At 41.3% G+C, this 21,971-nt stretch overlaps 1 protein-coding gene across 26 annotated transcripts in view; it reads left to right on the top strand.

Annotated features, from left to right (window-relative positions):
* KALRN (kalirin RhoGEF kinase) overlaps positions 1-21,971 on the top strand; it is an 866,834-nt gene that overhangs the window by 290,567 nt on the left and 554,296 nt on the right. For all 26 annotated transcript variants that reach the window (XM_060198227.1, XM_060198226.1, XM_060198224.1 and 23 more), the window contains exon 5: positions 5,536-6,048. In XM_060198227.1, the coding sequence (XP_060054210.1) occupies positions 5,536-6,048 (513 nt within the window). The remainder of the gene's footprint in view (positions 1-5,535; positions 6,049-21,971) is intronic.

Genomic DNA, 21,971 nt, shown 5'->3' with positions numbered 1-21,971 from the left:
AAGGAAGCTCTCTTCAATAAATGGTGCCGAGAAAACTGAGTTGAAACATGCAGAAGAATGAAACTGAACCACTTTATCTCACCAGAAACAAAAGTCAACTCCAAATGGAACAAGGACCTGGATGCTAGACCAGAAACTATCAAATACTTAGAGGAAAACATTGGTGGAACACTAAACCTCAAGGACATCTTTGATGATATAAACCCAATTTCAAGGAAGACTAAAGCAGAAACAAATCAATGGGACTACATCATATTGAAAAGCTTCTGTATAGCTACAGAAACTATCATACAAACAAGGAGACCCCTACAGAATGGGAGAAGATCTTCACATGCCGTAGATCAGACAAGAGACTAATAACCAAAATATAGAAAGAGCTCAACAAGCTTAGCCACAAAAAAAGCAAATGACAACATCCAAAAATTGGTAGAGTATATGAACAGAATATTCACTCCAGAAGAGATCCAAAAGGCTAACAAACACATGAAAAATTGCTCCAGGTTGCTGATTGTCAGAGAAGTGCAAATAAAGACAACACTGAGATACCACCTCACCCCTGTTAGAATGATATATATCAATAAGGATAGCAGCAACAAATGCTGGAGAGGCTGTGGGGACAGAGGAACCCTTCTATATGCTGGTGGGAATGTAAATTGGTCCAACCTCTGTGGAGAACAGTCTGAAGAATTCTCACAAGGCTAGGCATGGACCTTCCATATAACCCTCTCCTGGGGATATACCCCAAAGACTCCATAACATCCAACCAAAAAGATATGTATACACCTATGTTCATAGCAGCACAATTTGTAATAGCTAAAACCAGGTCCCAAACAACAGATGAGTGGTCGAGAAATCTGTGGTATATATACACAATGGAATACTATGCAGCTATTAAGTACAATGAACCCCAAGCCCCTGGCTCTCCACCTGCAGTGGGGTTGCTTCACAAGTGGTGAAGCAGGTCTTCAGGTGTCTGTCTTTCTCCCTCTGTCTTCCCCTCCTCTCTCCATTTCTCTCTGTCCCATCCAACAACAAAGACATTAGTAACAACAACAATAATATCCACAACAATGTTAAACAACAAGGGAAACAAAAGGTAAAATAAATATTTAAAAAATTTTAAAAAATACAATGAACCCACCCTTCTCTGACCCATCTCAGATGGAACTAAAAGGAATTATGTTAATTGAGCTAAGTCAGAAAGATTAAGATGAGTACAGGATGATCCCACTTATAAACAGAAGTTGAGAAAGAAGAACAGAAAGGGAAACTAAAAGCAGGATTTGACTTAATTTGGAGTAGGGCACCAAAGTAAAAACCCTGGGGTGAGGGTGAGGGTGAGGGTGAGGGTGGATGTTTGGCTTCCTGGAGCAGGGCAGGGGATCAGTGGATGGGAAGGAACACAGTCTTTTGGTGGTGAGAGTGGTGTTTTATGTACACTCCTATTAAAGTGTAGTCACTGCTTAATTACTATGAGAGGGGAAAATTGATTATATGTTTTAAACTTTTCAAAGCACACACTGAGTCTTTTTAAATATATAAGCTGAGTCTTTGGTATGTTGACTCTCTGAAAAGCCTAGACCAGGGAAAACAGAAGCAATCAGTGGTACAGCTATATGCAAATAATGTCAAAGGACACAAATTATGGTGATGGTGTGTATGATACAGCAAATCCTAACAAAGGGATTTTTCATAGTTAATCCAATTGCCAAATTCTGTGATTATAGCAATAATTATCTATTTTCTTCTTAATCTTAAGACAGCAGCTGGGTACCTAACTGGGGAGTCCTGAGGTTCTCAAACAGACATGATGGGCCTAGACCTCAAATAAATACCTCTTACATTGTTACCAGTCATCTCTATCAGGAACAACAAAATTGACCCCGTTGAGGGCCCCCAGAAGACCTTGCCCTCAACATGGATCAACAATGGTAGAGAATGTTTCATTCTCTGAAAGGAGGATGGAGAACATACTCTATGCTACACCTGAGGAAGATGGGTCCTAAAATTGGGGCAGCTTGGAATATTTCTACTCATGACCACTGAATGTGAGCTCAGATCTACAGGGATGCAGAGGTCACATAGGCTCCTAAGCTGAATATGGGTCCCAGATCTTATCAAATCAATGGGGTTTACAGTCAACAATATTTATACCCCTTTCCCATATTAGGGAGCTACTCTCTTCCCTGATCTAGCTTTTTGGTCCTTTTTCAGCCATGACATCATCTCCCCAGACAATAACTTCTATCCACCTCTATATCAGATTTCAAGCTCAGGGGAAAAAAAAAAAACTACTATAGCCACAGGCCCTTTGGAATAAAATATGCCTACTAGCTATCTACAAAATGGAGGACCCCCAAACTCTTCATCTGCTCTATTCCAGCCTTTAAGTTCATGATTGATCAACAATTTTTTGCTTTATTTGTTAACTTTCTTTAGCAGGCAAGCAATTACAGAAGCTACACTTCAACCTTCTGCATCACACAATGACCTTGAGTCCATACTCCCAGAGGGTTAAAGAATAGGAAAGCTATCAGGGGAGGGGATGGGACAGGAGATCTGGTGGTAAGAATTGTGTGGAGTTGTACCCCTTTTATCCTGTAGTTTTGTCAGTGTTTCCTTTTTATAAATAAATAAATAAAACAAAGACCTGGTTCCCACCTGTGTGAGGTTGGAGTGGGATTGGGGAGCTTCATGAGTGGTGAAGCAGTGCTATAAAGTACCTCTCATTCTCTTATCTCCCATGCGCCTCTCAGTGTCTTCTCTATTAAATAAATAAATAAATAAATAAATAAATAAATAAATAAATAAATAAGATCTTAGAAGTAAGAACTGTCAGCCAGATTTGAAAGACAAAACTTCGAGAACAGAATTGTACAAAGTCTAATACACACAATGCCTTCATGATCTTGCTGATTTGGAATCAGTATGTCAGGGGTAAGACCTCTGCTTCTACATTTGTATTGCTTTGTTTTTTATCACTGCAGAGAATGTCACTGGTCTAGACTATTTTATTATTAGTGACTTAATATTTATTTATGAAGTTATGTGATAACAGAGTATAATTCTATCATGTTTACACCACCAGAGTCCAGTGTCCTTATCCTCTCCATTTAAAACTACACTAGTTCTCCCATGGTCACAAATAAGGCTTTGTAAATGTAAGTGTGTGTGTGTGTGTGTGTGTGTGTGTGTGTGTGTGTGTGTGTGTGTGTGTGTAAAGATGAGAATGTAGAGAAAATGGGCATATATATATGTGTATATATATATATATTCCCTTCTTTAATTCCTTTCTAAGTCACACCTATACCTATTACTACTTCCAGGTGTCCTTCCTTATTTTCCTCTTCTCTCAGATAAGGAAAACTGAGTCTGGTATTCTCTGGTTTTTTCAAGATTCACTTCCCTTTCTGTGATGGTACAAAAACAAGTTTCTTGGTGACAAGTGCTTCGGTTCCTTTTGGAACTGAGATTCAGCACCCCTGGTCTTCTTCCCCATTTTTTTTTTTTAAACCAGAATACTGCTCAACTTTAGCTGATGGTGGTTCAGAGAATTGAACCTGGGACTCTGGAGGCTCAGCTATGAGAGTCTCTTTGCATAACCATTATGCTACCCATCTTCTTCTCACTTTCCCCATCCTTTACCCTCTGGGAGTATTGGCCAAAGTTCTTCTTGGGGTGCAGAAGGCAGAAGTTCTGGCTTCTGTAATTGCTTTTCCACTGGGCATTGGCATTGGTAGGTAGATTCATACCATCAGCCTGTTTCTCTTTCCCTAGTGGAGTAGGTCTCTAGAGAAGTGAGGTTGCAGGACTTATCAGTGAGGTCATCTGCCCAAAGAGGTCAGGATGGAATCATAGCAGCATCTGCAACTTGGTGGCTGAAAGGCAGTCAGATATAAAGCAGGATAAAATTTTTTAGTAATCAGGAACCTAAAGATAAGAATAGAACAGATGAAAATAGGGACTTTAGGGTGGAAGGAAGCTAGGAAATCTCTTCTAGGTATGTTCCTATGAGTGGGCTGGCTTTTTAATATATGAATAGAGTGAGACAGAGAGAAAAAGAGACACCACAGTACTGACGATCCTTCTACTACCCTCTATGCCCATGTGGTGTTCTGGAGTCTCCAACCCAGGTAGCACACATAGCAAAGCAGATGCCTACCTAGGTGAGATAGATTAATAATCAGCCTGCCTTCATCATGCTCTGCCACAGATCTAAGGTTCTGTGTCATGGAACAAGTTCCCAGGTTGGACTAATGCTGCTGGCCTGAGGGCCACACTTGTAGTTACAGGCATCTGTATTAGAGTTTTACACTGCTGGATATAGTTAAAATCTCCTGAGAGCTCATAAAACTACCCATATTTAAGTCAACTAAATCAAATTCCAGGGCTGAGATGTGGACACTAGTGCTTTTGTAACAATTTTCTAAGAAGTTCTTGAGTTTTCAAATTGGACAAGTTCCAGAAGCCAGCAACTCCTTCCTGTGTTTGAAAGTGGGGAATAGGTAAAGAGATAGATGCTTAGAGAACCAGCAAGACACAGACAAACTGCTTGAAAGGGTCTCAGTAATGATGCAGCCTTCAGATCACCATGTGCAGCACTGATCATGCTCACCACACCAGCACAGCAGGTGCTTTCCACATATGAAATGGATTCTGATCACCTTTACAGAGAGACTAGGACTCTGAGAACTTAAGAAGCTTGCCCTAGGTCATATGATTAGTGAATGTGTGGTGAACTCTTAATTAACATGTCTCTGATATCCTCTTCTCTAGTAGAGAGACTTAAACATCCTAAAGGAAACAGTTTTTTTCTTGATAAATTTGCATGGTTGCTCGTGTTATTCTTATTTGTTGCTGTGCTTCTCAGATATAAACTTTCTCTTATCTGTTCTCCAAGAGTTTTTTTTTTCTTAACTCACAGAGAAAACTGAGGGCTTGCACTCTCTACCACTATTCTCTAGTTCTGTTCAAAGTAACAGAAAGCCATTACTGACCAGGAGAGACTCAGGGTGGAGTGGAGGTAGGAAGATTGATCACTGCAGCCCAAATATTAATCCACACTACTTAATATGACTGACTGGGTCTTGATCCTGGGTGTCAAAGCAATGGTGACCTAGATGCCCTGACATTCATTGAGTCTCTTTTCCTTCCAGCTTTTTCTGCTTCTGCCACCTGAAGTTCCATTATGATGAACTTGTGGCAGGGAGTGGGGTGGTGGAAATGAGAGTGTAGAGACATACATATAAGGAGTCTCTTCTTTGAGTAGTAAATGGTAAGCAAATGAAGAGGCTTTTAGAATCAATCACCCAGTTTGTTGGAACTGCTACCCATGCTTCCTGACCAGTGAGCTGTGTACTTTCCATTTCTTCTGCCCCAGTCAGACTTGTATCCTCATGATGAGGATTTAGCTGACTTTTCCTACCAACTACCTTTATTCTTTGCCTACTGCTATTTTGGTCTTCTTCAACCTGCCACTTCCCTCCCCCCTCCATGCTACCGCTGAGTCTCCCTCTTTGTTTCTGTTCTTCCCAGACAAGCATGGTATCTGTGGAGGGCCTTACAAAACTGGTGGATCCCTCCCAGCTGACAGAGGAGTTTGATGGCTCCCTGGACTACAACCATGAGGAGTGGATTGAGTTGCGGCTATCTCTGGAGGAGTTCTTCAACAGTGCTGTGCACCTGCTCTCACGCCTGGAGGACCTGCAGGAGATGCTTGCCCGGAAGGAGTTCCCTGTGGATGTGGAGGGCTCTCGGCGACTCATTGATGAGCACACACAGCTCAAGAAGAAGGTACTGAAGGCCCCTGTGGAGGAACTGGACCGGGAGGGACAGCGGCTGCTACAGTGTATCCGTTGCAGTGATGGCTTCTCCGGACGTAACTGCATCCCAGGCAGTGCTGACTTCCAGAGCCTGGTGCCCAAGATCACTAGCCTGCTAGACAAGCTTCACTCCACCCGGCAGCACCTACACCAGATGTGGCACGTGCGCAAGCTCAAGCTGGACCAGTGCTTTCAGCTGCGGCTCTTTGAGCAGGATGCTGAGAAGGTAGGAAGGGAGTGGGCCAATCCGAAGTGGGATGGGGTCACAGAGCCTTTTAGGGAAACTGATTAGAGACTGAAAACCCAACTTTCCAATTAATGATCATCCACTTTTGAAAATATTTTTTAAATTTTTATTTATAATACTGACAAGACGATAGGATAAAAAGGGTACATTTCCCCACAGTGCCCACTCCCAAAACTCCATATCCAACTCCCTCCCTTGATAGCTTCCCTATTCTTTATCCCTCTGGGAATATGGAGCCAGGATCATTGTGGGGTGCAGAAGGTGGAAGGTCTGGCTTCTGTAGTTGCTTCTCTGTTGAAAATGGGCATGGGTAGCCAGTGACATTTAATGATATTATGGATTTAAGGTATTGCAGTTCCACTATTCAAGAATTTTTTTATTTGCTCTGATATATAGCAAACATTTTGGTGATGTTCTTGTTTATAGGAGGTCTTTCAGAACCTCTTTCAGGGCAGGCTTGGTGATGGTTGCCTTCTTTAACTTTTGCCTGTCTGAGAGGTTTTTATCCCTCCATCTAGTCTTAATGAAAGTCTAGCTGGATATAATATCCTTGGTTGAAACCCTTTTTCATTCAGGGCTCGATACATGTCTTACTATTCTCTTTTGGCTTTTAGTGGTTGAGTGGGGAAGTCTGCTGATAGTCTTAGGGATTTTTCCCCTGTATATGACTTATCTGTTTTTCTCTCGCAGCCTTTAGAATCGTTTCTTTATCATTACATCTTTTCATTGTAATAATGATGTGTCTTGGTGTCTTCAGGTCTGGGTTGACTCTGTTTGGGACTCTCTAGGCATCTTGAATCTAAATGTCCTTTCTGTTGTTTAGGGCTGAGAAGTTTTCTTCTATTATTTCCTCTAAAATGTTTACTTCCCCTTCTGCTCTTTCTTCCTCTGGTAGGCCAATTATGCAAATGTTATTTCTTTTGAGATCATCCCATATGTCTCTGTTGTTGTTTTCAATGTCTCTCAGTCTTTTTTAAAATGATTTTTAAATGTTTTAATTATCTTTATTTATTTGATAGAGACCATCAGAAATTGAGAGGGAAGGGGGAGATAGAGAGACACCTGCAGCACTGCTTCACCACTTGTGAAGCTTTCCTCTGCAGGTGGAGACTGGGGGCTTGAACCTGGGTCCTTGTGCATTGTAACAGGTGTGCTCAGTCAGGTGTGCCACCACCCAGCCCCTCTCAATCTCTCTCTCTTTTTTTTAACTCTTTAATTCCTTCTTAGTTTTCTCTAACTCATCCTTTGTCTGGCTAATTTTGTTTTCTGCTTCCCCTTCCCTCACCTTCCTTCTTCAGTTCGGCTATTTTTTTTTTCTTTTTTACCTTGCTCAATTATTGTACTAGCTTGTTCTGCTAGCTGGCCTCTTAGCTCAGCTATTTCGGCTTTCAGTTCTCTAATTACCTTGAGGTAGGTAGTATTTTACTTGAGGGTCTCATCTGTTGTTTCTGTATTTCTGATAGCCCTTTCAGTAGCTGTTCTCATTTCTGTGATTAATAGATGAGTTACCATTTAGATACTTTCCTTATTTATAGTTGCTTCTGACTTATTTGGAGTTTTTCTGGGCTTCTCTCCTGATTCATTGTGGTAGCAGTTTTATTTGCTCTAGATTTAATCTTTTTAAAAATTTTTTAATTATCTTTATTTATTTATTTATTTATTTATTGGACAGAGACAGTCAGAAGTCGAGAGGAAGGGGGAGACAGGGAGGGATACAGACAGAAAGACACCTGCAGCCCTGTTCCATCACTTACAAAGCTTTCCTCCTGCAGGTAGGGGCCAAAGGCTCAAACCTGGGTCCTTGAGCATTATAACATGTGCACTCAAGCAGTTGTGCCACCACCCAGCCCCATTTATCCTTTTTTTTTTTATTGGTGTGGTTTGTATTTTTCTATCCTCTTGTTTTTCAGTGTTGTATGAGTACAAGCCACACTAAAGTATTTTCACAAATGAAGTCACACACCTCAGAAAGTATAACAGTAGCAACTGAAGCAAAGATTGATGCATTTCAGCCAAAACCAGTTAGCCAAGCAATACCTTCATGCCCAAAACAAAACAAACAAAACAAAAAGAGAAAATAAAAACAAAGTAAGAATAGACGATTATGCAAATTATCTGTCAACTATAAATTGTAGAGATAATGGGAAGAAAAAGGAAAGAAGGAAAGAGATACACAGGAAAGGAGAAAACACACACAAACACAGAGAGAGACACACACACACACACAGATTGAGAGACAGAGAGAGAGAGAGAGAGAAGGAGTCCACTCCGAGTCAGACTTTTTCCACAAGGTAATTCACAAATGAGTGCCAGTGAATACAGAAAGAAAAAGAAACAAAAACAATGAAGGGAAAGAGATTTCTTTTGGATCAGCTAAGAGGAAAGAAAAAGAAGAGAGAGAAAGAGAGAGAGAGAGAAAAGCAAGTTCCTCCCACAATGGATAGCATACCCAGTTGTCTATAAATGGAAAAAGCAACAACAGTTAATTTTGGTCAACCTGGAGAGGAAGGAAAACAGACTAGTACAGATGAATAATAATAATAATAATAATAAATAAAAGACCCTAACAGTCAGTCTGCAGCTTAGACCACTCCAGATTGGCTGCACACAGTCTCGTCTTCTTCCTAAACCAAACAAAAACAATTATAAGAAGCACTGTCAAACTCAAGAGTTAGATGAAGAAAGACAGGTAATCTAACCCAAGCAAGGCTGAAGTCCTGATTGGCTGGTATTCTGTCACTCTGATAGAGCTCCAGCCCCCTTCATAAAGAAAAAAAAGTAATGAAAAGGCTTTCCTTGGGGAGCTATCCCTTCTCCTTTGGATGACACCTTGACTGAGCCAGGAATTTTTATAAAGAAATTAGTTCTATAGGAGGCCTGCGAGGAGGGGCTGGTGTGGGGGCAGGGAGAGTGAAGAATGAAATAGCCAAGAGAACTCCTCCCCCCCTATTTCCTTTGTCCTTTTTGGCCTCTGTTTGTCAGCCCAAGAGTGGATTATAGGACTATTCTTTGGTGCCACCCTGACCACCCCCTGCTCTCCTCCTCCCCCACTGGCCTAAGAATCCTACCCTCACCAGAGATTCCCAGGTTGAAAGCAGCTTCCTTGCAGAGCTCACACCAGGTGTTGTCTCCAAGCACCTATCTTGGCTTCACCCCCTTTGGAAACCTTCTTTAAATGTGCTTACTGGGGAGTTGGGTGGTGACATACCCAGTTGAGTACATATATTATCATGTGCTAGGAACTGGGGTCAAGCCCCCAGTTCGACATAGTGGTGGGAGGGGGGGGCTCACATACACACACACACACACACACACACACACACACACACACACACACGAATTAAATAGAGGGGGAAAATAATAAATAAATAAAAATGAAAAGAAGAAGAGGAAAAGGCCATCAGGAATGGTAGAGTCATTATGCAGGCACAGAGCCCCAACAAAAAACAGGCAAGTAAATAAGAAGCCAAACAAGCAAGAAAAATATATTTTTTAAAAAAGTACCAGTGCCTAGGCAGTGGCGCACCCAGTTGAGCACACATGTTACCACATACAGTATTTTAGCTCCCATTTACACCTGCAGGGGGGATTCTTCATGAGTAGTAAAGTAGGTCTGCTGGTGTCTGTCTTTTACTCTCCCTTTCTTTTTTTTTCTTTTTTTTTAATATTTATTTTATTTATTTATTCCCTTTTGTTGCCCTTGTTGTTTTATTGTTGTAGTTATTATTGTTGTTGTCGTCGTTGTTGGATAGGACAGAGAGAAATGGAGAGAGGAGGGGAAGACAGAGAGGAGGAGAGAAAGATAGACACCTGCAGACCTGCTTCACCGCCTGTGAAGCGACTCCCCTGCAGGTGGGGAGCCGGGGTTCAATCCGGGATCCTTATGCCTGTCCTTGTGCTTTGCGCCACCTGCGCTTAACCCGCTGCGCTACAGCCCGACTCCCCTACTCTCCCTTTCTGTCTCTCCCTACCTTCTGAGTTTCTCTTTGTTCTGTGAAATTAAAAAATAAATAACAAAAGGAAAGTATGATTGCTGGAAATGGTGGAATCATAATGCAGGCACTGAGCCCCAGTGATAACCCTGGTGGAGAAAAAACACACACACATACCTAATGATTTTAGCTAAGTTATTTGTATTTCAGGGGGCTGGGTGGTGGCACAACTGGTTGCGTGCACATATCACAATGTTCAAGGACCCGGGTTTGAGCCCTCTGTCCCCACCTGCAAGATGAAAGCTTTGCGGGTAGTGAAGCAATGCTGCAGGTGTCTCTCTGTCTCTCTCCCTCTCTATCACCTCCTTCCCTCTCAATTTCTGGCTGTCTCTATCCAATAAATAAATAAAGATAATAAAAAAGAAAAGTAAAATAAAAATATATTTTATTTCAGTCTTATAGTTAGACATAGAATAGTGAGTTTTTAAAGCTCCATTTCTATAATATTTATTATGCACCAGGCACTGTTCTAATGTATAGTGTGTAAATTAACTCATTTGGTTTCTGTCAAGCGTCCTGTGAGATAGGTCTATTATCATGGCCTAATTTACAGATGAAGAATTGAGAGATGGGACCTGGTGGTGGCACACCTTGTTGAGCACACATGTTATAGTGTACAAGGACCTGGGTTTGAGCCCCTGTTCCTCAACTGTAGAGGGAAAGTTTTGTGAATGGTAAAGCAAGGCTGCAGATGTCTTTCCTTCTCTTCCCATCTCTATCTCCCCCTTACTCTCTCAACTTCTATCTCTATCCGATAAATAAAGATAATAAAATTTTAAGAAAAGAAGATTAAAAAAACCTACCTTGGCCATGCATGGAGGTGCACCAAGGTGCTAGAATTCCCCCTTCAGTCACATTGGAACATGTCCTGCTGAAACCATGCAGTGAATGGTGGAAGTTGGCTCATAAAGAACAACAATAATATTATCAGTAATATTACAATAGTATGACTGAGGGATGATTGTTCCATAGCACACCTGACTATTGACATTTTCACACAGACATTGATTTAATCAGTGTTAATTTATCCTTTGAGGTGGGTAGTGGTGTTTCTGTGGACACAGGTGGGGAATAGGTGCTCTTTGACCTTGTGCCTGCAATGTCAGACTTGACATGGGCGTGTAGCTTTCTTTTTTTTTTTTAATTTTTCAAATATTTATTTATTCCCTTTTGTTGCCCTTGTTGTTTTATTGTTGTTATTGATGTTGTCGTTATTGGATAGGACAGAGAGAAATGGAGAAAGGAGGGGAAAACGGGAAGAGAAAGATAGACACCTGCAGACCTGCTTCATCAATTGAGAAGTGATCCCCTGCAGACGGGGAGTGGAGAGCTTGTACTGGGATCCTTATGCTGGTCCTTGAACTTTACGCCACCTGTGCTTAACCTGCTGCATTACTGCCCAACTCCCAGAGCCTGTAGCTTTCTTCCTTTTGAAGCACAAAGTATTTCCTGCCACACTACCCTGAAGACTTTTCCTTACTTTGTTTAATTTCTCTCATAAGCAAGACCCTATTTTTCCAGCAGTGAATTTTCAAAGCTTGCCCTATATCAGGGAAGTTATGAGAAATGAAAAATATCACATTGTGACTCTTTGCTGATTTTTTAAATGTAGTAATGATTTATAATGATTTTTTAATTGTAATGATTTTTTAATTTCAGTAGTATACTAACTGAAATTACTTCCATGGCAGAGTTTAGAATTATTCACACTGACTCTGATCTCTTATACCAAGATATATTAATCTATATATTCCTAAAGTTTAGTATAGTATAATATTAGAATACAGTATGGGTTATATAAATGTAGGCTAACAAAATGAGTAAATTCTATGTACTTCACAATGTGGCATGTGTTTTATAAAATATGCTTTAAAATATGCATTAAAAATGTTTTCAGGTAGAACCAGATAGATACTTCACCAGGCAGGGTGTGTGCCTTGAGATTGTGCAACACAGGTTTGAACACTAGGACCACATGGAAGTGTCCTGACCCCAGGGGAAACTCCTGCGCTATGGTCTCTTCTATTATTTTTATTTATAAAAAGGAAACACTGACAAAAACAATAGGATAAGAGGGGTCCAACTCCACATAATTACCACCACCAGAACTCCATATCCCATCCCCTCCCTTGATAGCTTTCCTATTCTTTATCCCTCTGGGAGTATGGACCCACAGTCATTATGGGGTGCTGAATGTGGAGGGTCTGGCTTCTGTAATTGCTTCCCCACTGAAGCAGTTACAAACTGGGCATTGGCAGGTCGATCCATACTCCCAGCCTATCTCTCTCTTTCCTTAGTGGGGCGGGGTTCTGGGGAAGCAGGGCACCAGGACACATTGGTGGGGTAATCTGACTAGGGAGGTTCTGTTGGCATCATGTTAGCATCTGGAACCTGGTGGCTGAAAAAAAGGAGTTAACATATAGAGCCAAACAAATTGTTGACTAATCATGAACCTGAAGGCTAGAAAAGTTCATATGAAGAGTTGGCAGGTCTCCATTTTGTAGATAGTCCTATTTTAGTTATATTCCAAAGAGCCCATGAATATACTAGTTTTTTTTTTTTTTTCTAAGCCTGACATCTGATATAGGTGGATCTAAGTTATTGTCTGGGGAGATGATGTCATGGCTGGATAAAGGACCAGAAAGCTGAATCAGGGAAGAGAGTAGCTCCCAAATATGAGAAAGGTGTATAAATATTGTTGAGTCTAACCTCCCATTGATTTGATATGATCCGGGGCCCATATTCAACTTAGGAGTTCTCTTATTTTCTTTGTCTATCTGAATTTAAAAAAGCAGCCTTGGAGTGTTGAAATTATGCATAGGATCCTGACTTTGAAAAGTAAAATGTCTCCAGGTTTATTTAAGTGCCAAGATCATAAAATAAAGCTATGTGACAATGATTCAAATTTACATGAAAATATAATTGGAAGAAAATTTACTACAGTGTTAATACTTTTGATATCTACTATGATTGTAACTTCTTTGAATATGTTTTCCAAATTTTTATGATCTGGAGAAAAACAGTTGTGCAAATTTTAAAGAAATGTGTAATCCCTTTCTATAACTGAACTTTTCAAATATCACATTTTTTTATTAGACAGGACAGAGAGAAATTGAAAGTAGAGGGGGGAGATATCCAGGGAGAGAGAAAGAAAGACACCAGCACCCCAGCTTCATTGCTTATGAGGTTCTGCTCTTCAGGTGGGGAGCAAGGACTCAAACCTAGGTCCTCTTGCACCATAATGTGTTCACTCAGCTGAATGCAGCCCCCCTTCACACAGTCTTTAGAAGAGACACATAAAAGGATTTAATGCACAACCTTACTATTGCAAAGTTTCTCCTTCCTGAATGTTCTTTGCCCAGTGGCCTGAGAGTCTGGATCTGACCCTGACCTGGCCAGACCTGCACCGGGAAGAAATACTTAGACTATAGAGTTTTGTCACTACTTCCCATATAATACCAGGTACCATGAACTCCTTAGAATATTATATTATTATCAGAGTATTATTATTATATATTACTTAAAACTTTTATTTATTTATTTATTTATATTTTTATTTTACTGGAGCACTGCTCAGATCTGGCTTATGAATACTTACTGTACTGGGGATTAAATCTGCCTCAGGCATGAAAGAAAGTCTCTTAGCATAATCATTTGATATCTCCCCAGCCCAGTGGGGTGTGTGTGTGTGTGTGTGTGTGTGTGTGTGTGTGTGTGTGTGTGTTTAACAGTAGCATGTACAAGGTCATGAGGCAGATGTGTTTTGAAATCAGTACTCAGTTTTAAAAGGTCTGGAGAATCTCCTTTTTTTTGTAGTGTCTCTCTCTACTCTGGGGCATGAAATCTACTATGGAACCTGGCCTGACTTATTGCTTCTTTTAAGGACCTAGGGGGAGAAGGAACAACAAGGATCTTTGGTGTAACTAGGCATTTGTTCAGAGTTTGAGGTACTCACTACATCCCTGAAAATTACAGATGCAGACAGTCTGTGTAGGGCACAGATAGCTAGCACCTGTCTCAAATGAAACAAGCAAGACACTTAACCAGAGCCATAGAAGTCCCCGGGGGGGGGGGGGGGTCGTCGGGCGGTAGCGCAGTGGGCTGAGCATACATGGCGCAAGGTGCAAGGACCAGCATAGGGATCACAGTTCGAGCCCCCAGCTCCCCACTACAGGGGCGTTGCTTCACAGGCAGTGAGGCAGGTCTTCAGGTGTCTATCTTTCTCTACCCTTCTGTCTTCCCCATCTCTCTCCATTTCTCTCTATCCTGTCCAACAATGATGACATCAGTGGCATTGATAATGATAACCACAACAACAATAAAAACAACCAGGGTAACAAAAGGGAAAAAATGGCCTCCAGGAGCAGTGGATTCCTGGTGCAGGCACCGAGCCCCAGAGATAACCCTGGAGGCAAAAAAAAAAAAAGTCCTCAGGGAAGGAAGGCTGACCTTCTAGAGCCCAGTAAGTGCCAGTCAAGCAGTGTTTGCTGCCACTCATATGTTCTCTCAAGTCATACTCTCATAAATCTTCTGTATATTCCTATGGAAACTTGGAGACATCAGTTAGCTTTCCAAGACAGAGTCAGTATTTTGATAGTCTTACAAGTCTACCCAAGTTCTTACCCTATAACCTACCATCCCTCTGATAGGAACTACCTTGTGGTGTTACAACCCATTAATCCCCAAACCTCTTGGCCCACACACCCTTATGATTCTAGGAAATGCCTCAAATATCACCTTTTAGTATTCATTCAACACCAGGGGCTCTTAACCTTTTTGCGCTAATAACTCTTCAGAATGCTATCGGTAAATATATAAAATGTATAGATGCATATATAATAGGCAGATATGTGTTATACATATTACATATAATGATGTGATATTTGGTATCTTTTAGTGTGAGAGACCCAACCAAGTAATGCCCATTGCCTGTGGTCTGAGTGTCTGATATTCTGTTCCTTACACCACCTCCCAGGCAGCCTGTGGTTATAATCAAAAGCAGTGCAATATTTAAGTTAGTGGTCAGTGAAACTAAAACTATGTCATTTTGTTTTACTCAAATATACAATACCTAATTTCTACTAATATATTTTATATATTCTGTGGTGTACTTAAACCTCAAGAAGTGTGTGTGTGTGTGTGTGTGTGTGTGTGTGTGTGTGTGTGTGTGTGTGTATGAGTTAGGGGAGGTGGGAAGAAAATTAAAAACAAAATAGGGAAATGAAAGGATGCTGTGAAGAGGGGTCTATGTAGCTCAGGAATATTTTGATATTGTCAGTGGTGAAATGTTGTTCAGTCTCAACCTAGGTGCCCCAGAATAAGTGGTGGGTATAGGGCAGGAGAGGAAAACAATCCTTTTGAGTTACCTCAAGATTAAAGTATCTGCTGAACTAAATGCCTCAGCCCTTGACTTATTAGGCATTTTTGAAAAGAGGTGAGGAAGGTGGTGGTTTGGGGTAAAGATTGTGTGTGTAGATCTGTGTGTGTACATCTCAACAAGGATGTGAGGAAATAGTTACTGCATGAGCCACATTCTCACCTCCTTTCTGCTAGGCTTGTCAAAGACCAGATCTGGGAAGATCTTGACACACATAAAAGTCTGCTGATCACCCAGATTCTATTATTACAAAAGGGGTGAGTACAGAGTATCTGATCTTGCCTTGTAGGGTCAGAGCTTGCTCCCCTAGCCTCGAATAATAGGTGATGTTCCTTATTTCCCAGCTGACTGTGGAGAGTGAAGCCCCTTCTCATTACCTTTTCCTGACCTCTGTAATGACCCCCTCCCCCAGTATATCCTCATTTAGGAGTGATGGAGTGGGAGCCATTCTCTTTCCCAATTAAACTTTTGGGGAGGAAGAACATTGTTCTGTAAATAATTCATGCAGCAGGCCACCCATTCATTTAGTAAACTTCTGTTGAACAACTGTTGTGAGTCCAAAACCAGGCACTTGGATAAAGGTGAAGAGGCCAGAATTTCAGTCCTGGAGCAGAAAGCAATCTAACCAGTGGACTCATAATTTCCATTATTATTATGCCGACTCTGTGTACCTCACTGCACTAAGCACAGTTTCTGTGCTGAAGGGATTTTCAGAAATGAGGGGATATTGCAGCTTACCAATGAAAAGAAAGTCTTAATGAGCAATTTGTGGGCAGGCTAGGTGATTCAGAGGTGATTAAGATGACACAGTGTTGTAATTTAACTTAAAAAGGGGGCTGCTGAGGCACGTAAAAGGATTTACAGCAGGGAGCTGGAAACTGGTTTAAACAATACAAGGTTTATTAGGGTGAAACAGGTAAAAGACAAAATAAGCACTTATCATGAAGGGTTAAGAGTATGCTAGGTCCATAAAGTCTGATTATAGTTATCAAAAGTTTAGTCCCATAAGATAAATAATTATCAGCTGAGGTATAGATTGCTCATGGCTTTAGGGGGGTCTTAAAAATTTACCGGCTAGCAAAGTCACACGTGTTCAGTTCCCAGAAGTAGCCATGGCGGAACCTGGCGCACTTCCAGCAAGATGCTTCTGACCAGGAGAAGCAGCAGCAGCCAAAAAGAGAGACCTGCTCAAAGTCCCATGCTTTTATACAGTCCCTTCTCTGAAGCACCTCCTCAGGGTGACGTCATTTATATGTTAATAGTCCCAAACTCCTGTTGGGGTCACAACAACACAGAAGATGAACATAGCTCTCACTGGAAGATGAACATAGCTGCCTCAGCCTGTACCCTCTGGTCTGTAACTAATGGGCTTGTCCCCGCTGTGTTCAGAGAACACAAGGCAGGCTGCTGCTCATTAGCCAGATACAGATTATAGCTCTCTTTGCAGCTCTGCTTTACAGCTTGTTATTCCCTTAGCGGCATTGGACTCTGTGTGATGAAGGTGTCTGGACTGCGATCACATCCCATTAGCAAAGAGAAGGGAGGCCTCATCCCCTTTAGAGGGCAATTTGTAGTATTAAGGGTCATTAAGTAGACTCACTATAAATGTCCCTTTGGGAAAGGAAAGGGTGGGTGCTGCTCATTGTACATTCCTCCCCATCTCACGCCTCATTTTTAGAGCACTTTTTACAGCAGCAGAACTGGAAGGTACTTTGAGACTGAAAAGTCTAACTTGCACACACTGTGAGCAGCTCAACCTTGTTATCTTGATATCAGTCATTGTGACCTTACAATGCCCATCTGTGCACAGATACCAATGAAAAGTGTCAGAATAAAGCTGCCAAATCACTTTTTCTAAATGCCCCCACAGTGTCCTCATCTGTGGGAAGAAAGGTGTATAGCCAGACTTGATTGATGGAGAAATAACCTGTGCCCACTTCTTTTTGAATAAAGGATGTTATCCAGATGTCTACCCAGGAAGCTCATATTCTAGTCTTACCCAATGCATTCCGGAAAAGAGTATATTCCCATTTTCCAAAAAGTGGACAGAGGTACCCAGAGGGGCTTTCAGTATTGGAAGAGTGCTTATTTGTTGGTTTATGCAGCATGCTATGTTTGTTTAATGTGTAAATCTTTGTTTGGGAAACATAAAAATATTACAAAGATTTTTTTAATTGAGACAGAGAGCCAAAAAGAGAAAGCAGAGGAAAGAGACTACTACATTGAAGCTGCCTTCCTTAGATGGGGGTCAGACTTCAACTATGGTCATAGACATTGTAAAGTAGCACACTATCCAACTGATCTATTTTTTATTTATTTGTTTAGTTTCTTTATTCTTTATTTTATTTATTCATTTTTTTTTACCAAGTGAGCTATTTTGCTGGCTCCCAAGACACAACCTATAATTTATCACTATCCTTGGGAGTGATATTTAGGTGTTCACTCCCTCTATGGCCAAATCATCTGTCCAGATGAGAACCTTTTGCTTACTTTAGTACCTTAGAGAAAACTGATCGCATGTGAAATTCTGTTCATAGCCATGAGTGCCATATTCATACTGAAATGGTACTCTGTTAGGTTGAGGGGGGTAGATTTTTTTTTTTCCTGAAGTACCACTTACCTTTTGGAAGACCCTAGACACATTTTTTTTTTACAATTTTATTTGTTTTAGTCATCTATATCCCAAATATGAGTAAAACAATCTGGTAATTGACCTTCACCTCTTGCTTCACTTAAGATAATCACCTTCAGCTCTACCCATTTTGTTTCAAATGATACAATCTCATCTTTTCAGTGGCAGAATAGTACTCCATTGACTACCTTCCCTATAACTTCTTTATCTGTCTGTCTATCTGTCTATCATCTTTCTCTTTTTTTTTCTTTTTTGTTAGAGCACTGCTCAGTGCTGGCTTATGGTGGTACAGGGGATTGAACCTGGGACTTTGTTTGTTTTACTGATTTAATAATAATTGACAAGACCAGAGGATAAGAGGAGTACAACTCTTCACAATTCCCACCACCTGCCTAGACACATTTTTAACCTCTGATTCACAGTTTTGTTCCCAGTCAAATAAAATGAACAATTTTGCACCCATTCAGTGGCTTTCAACTTTGCATCTGCTACCATGCTGCATAATTCTCATAGGTGATACCCTCCTTTCATGAAAATGCCTTCCAACAAGAGAAGTGGGGTGGCAGGGTAAGTTTGTGGTCATGTTAGTACTGATAGTAGAGAGTGAATTTATAAGAGTATGCATTTTCTCCATTGTGGTTCATTGTCCTAAGTAATATATGAACTCTATCACATCGTAATTCTATTAAAACTTACGCCATTTTGGTGTTCATATCCTCTTATATATTGACAGTAAGCTTTTCTTTCTTTGGAGCTGTCATTTTGGAAGATGGTAAAAAATAATAACCTTTGCTCAGTAGCCACAATCTGTTAAGTATTTTTCTTTCTTAAAAATATGAGTCGGGAGTCGGGCTGTAGCTCAGCGAGTTAAGCGCAGGTGGCGCAAAGCACAAGGACCGGCATAAGGATCCTGGTTCGAACCCTGGCTCCCCACCTGCAGGGGAGTCGCTTCACAGGCGGTAAAGCAGGTTTGCAGGTGTCTGTCTTTCTCTCCTCCTCTCTGTCTTCCCCTCCTCTCTCCATTTCTCTCTGTCCTATCCAACAACGACAACAACAACAATAATAACTACAACAATAAAACAACAAGGGCAACAAAAGGGAATAAATAAAAAAAAAAAATAAGAGTCTAGGGGCCAGGCAGTGGCACACCAGGTTAAGCGCTCATAGTACGAAGCACAAGGTCCTGCATAAGGATCCCAGTTTGAGCCCCCGGCTCCCCACCTCTAGGGGAGGGACATGACTCGCAAGTGATGAGGCAGGAGCAACAGATTTGTAGTATAGGCACTGAGCCCCAACAATAATCCTGGAGACAAAACAACAACATAAACAAACATGTCCAAAGTGCTACCCAGGCATGTTATGAAAATTAAATAGGATGATGTATGCAGAGCTGCTCAGCACAGTGCCTGGCCCAACATCACTGCTCCCTAGACCTTCTTCCTTCTCTCTGAGTACTTTCCATCATGATGTACTCTTTGGTCATCCCTTTGGTCCTTTCTAAATCCACAAAAAGTATTACTGATGGTATGTTGCAAACAAATCTACTACATTTAACTTTCAGTGATCCAAACCAAAATCAATCATCAGATTTTAAGAGAAGTTAGATATTATGATTGTGAGGCATAAAGAGTACCAAGGTTAAATTGGGGGTCATATCAAGTAGGTCATAATGGAGGGAGTAGGCACAGGGAAAGGTCTTTGGAAATATAATATGTTCTTGAAGCAATATCATTGGAAAATGATTCTCCTCAGGGAGAGGTAGGTTCCTTCAGCATTTGAGACACTTGACATCTCCTGCTTTGCGTTATAGCAAAGGCTGAGGAAACTTCTACAGTTCATCCAGAAAATATGTCTATGCATTTTGATGTTCTTGGAAATCTGTGCAAACAAAATAATATTGTTTATATATTAGTCACCATGAGAAAAATATTTTGGGGCACACAGGTAAAGGGCAGTGTGGTAGATTGCCAAGCACTGTTCTAAGGGTTAAGCACTTACTCTGATTTTGCTGTTTGTATGTCCTGGTAGTCACATTAGTAATTCAGGACATCCGCAGGATGCCCAGTCACTGGGAAAAAGTATCCAGTGCTATTTCCTGCCCTCTCCCTCCAAGGTATAAACAGGGTCCACAGTCTCACTCTGCTTGGGACAACATGAAGGGCCCATGGTAAAGTCATGCTGCATCTCCTTCCTGTTGACACTGGCCTACACTGTCTCTTTGCCATACTTTTGAGACTCTGTGTCCTTTGTTCCAGCACCAAATATGACTCCACAGTTATTTGTCAAAAATGAAGTGTCATTGTAGTAATCATAATATATAATTATTATTACTTTTTTTGAATGCTGTATGTTCCAAGTGTTCTCATACCCCTTGAATGACCTTAGAAAGTTTCTGGCCCAGCCCTTCCTTTTACATAGAAAACTGACCTATATCAGAGACCTCACCCAAAAGTTCATCATTTTCTCTTACACTTCTCAGTGTGACAGGTCAGGTGGACATAAATATGAGCAGCATTTTATGGTAAGATTAGATGAAGTTGGGACCCCACCCTGAAACACCCTCCTTCACATTGGGAGGCTTCTTGCTTTGCAGGAGAAAGGGCACATCTGCAGCAACATAGGAGGTAGTTTGAGTCTGAGGGAGTTCAGGGTAGGACCCATGTAACAGGGTAGGGACTACTGCTGTGGAGAAAGGTTTAGCACAGCAGGTGTGCCAAGAATCTCTGTTTCATTTGCCTGTGACCTTAGTGGCAGCTAGAAGGGCAAGGTCTTTACTGAGTGGCTTGCAATTTCCTGCTTTTTTTTTTTTTTGGAAAGGCCTGCCTTCTTTCCCTGTACTGGGGCCTAACCCTACACTCCTTGTTGACTGGGCTCCGGGTGAGGAAGCCTGTATATATTCCATCCCAGAACATAGTGTCCTGTATTATTTCTAGCCTGCTCATCCTGGGAGTCTCTACTTATTTTCTCTCATTTCCTCTCCTTGAACATTAGAAACATTAGATTCCAAAAATAATCTAAGTCACAGTGTTCATCAGGCTGCATTGCTTTTTCTCCTAAATGTGATCTCTCTCTCTCTTTCTCTTTCCCTTCTTAATCCTTTTTTCCCTTTCTTTTCTTCCCTCTCCTGCATTAAGACCCCCTGTATGCTGAGGGCACCAGGCTTGCAGGAGGAGTGTGGGTGTGGAGAGCAGAGGGGAGGAAGGCATAGGAGGAACCTCAGACATGGAAGACTTGGCTTCCTTTCAGGTCATTCATAATACTGGAAGGGGCTGAGGCCTGATGTGTCATGTCTTAATAATTTGCATCTGTAACTTCTGTTTATCAAAGGGCTTCTTAGAACTGTAGACCCCATGAAATTGAAAACTTAGGCATTTTGTTAGCAGTGGTTTCCAAAGTTCAGATTGACACTGATTCTTATTCCATCCCCAGCAATTTAGAGACGTTAGGAAAAGGAAATTTTGATCATAGCTAGAAGTTGTATGAGATAAGGGGAAGTAACAGAAAAATTCATTGATTTGTGTCAGCTTTCATTGAGCATCTGTTGTGTACCGGGATCTGTAATAGATGCTAGGATCATGTCCCCCAGTCCCAGGAACTGAGCAAGAGGGAAGTATGGGAAAGAGTGGTGAAAATCAGATTCCACACTGATGGATTCCCAATACTGTATAAAATATATATGGGTAGAGGGCCGGGTGATAGTGCAGTGGGTTAAGGGCACATGGCATGAAGCACAAGGACTGGCATAAGGATCTTGGTTCAAGCTCTCCCACTCCCCACCTGCAGGGGGGGTCACTTCACAGGTGGTGAAGCAGGTCTGCAGGTGTCTATCTTTATCCCCACCTCTCTTTCTTCACCTCCTCTCTCTTTTTCTGTCTGTCCTATCCAACAACAATGACAGCAG

This window comes from Erinaceus europaeus, chromosome 9, assembly GCF_950295315.1.
Source record: "Erinaceus europaeus chromosome 9, mEriEur2.1, whole genome shotgun sequence".
Lineage (NCBI taxonomy): Eukaryota > Metazoa > Chordata > Mammalia > Eulipotyphla > Erinaceidae > Erinaceus > Erinaceus europaeus.
This window is presented reverse-complemented; position numbering and strand designations above follow the sequence as displayed.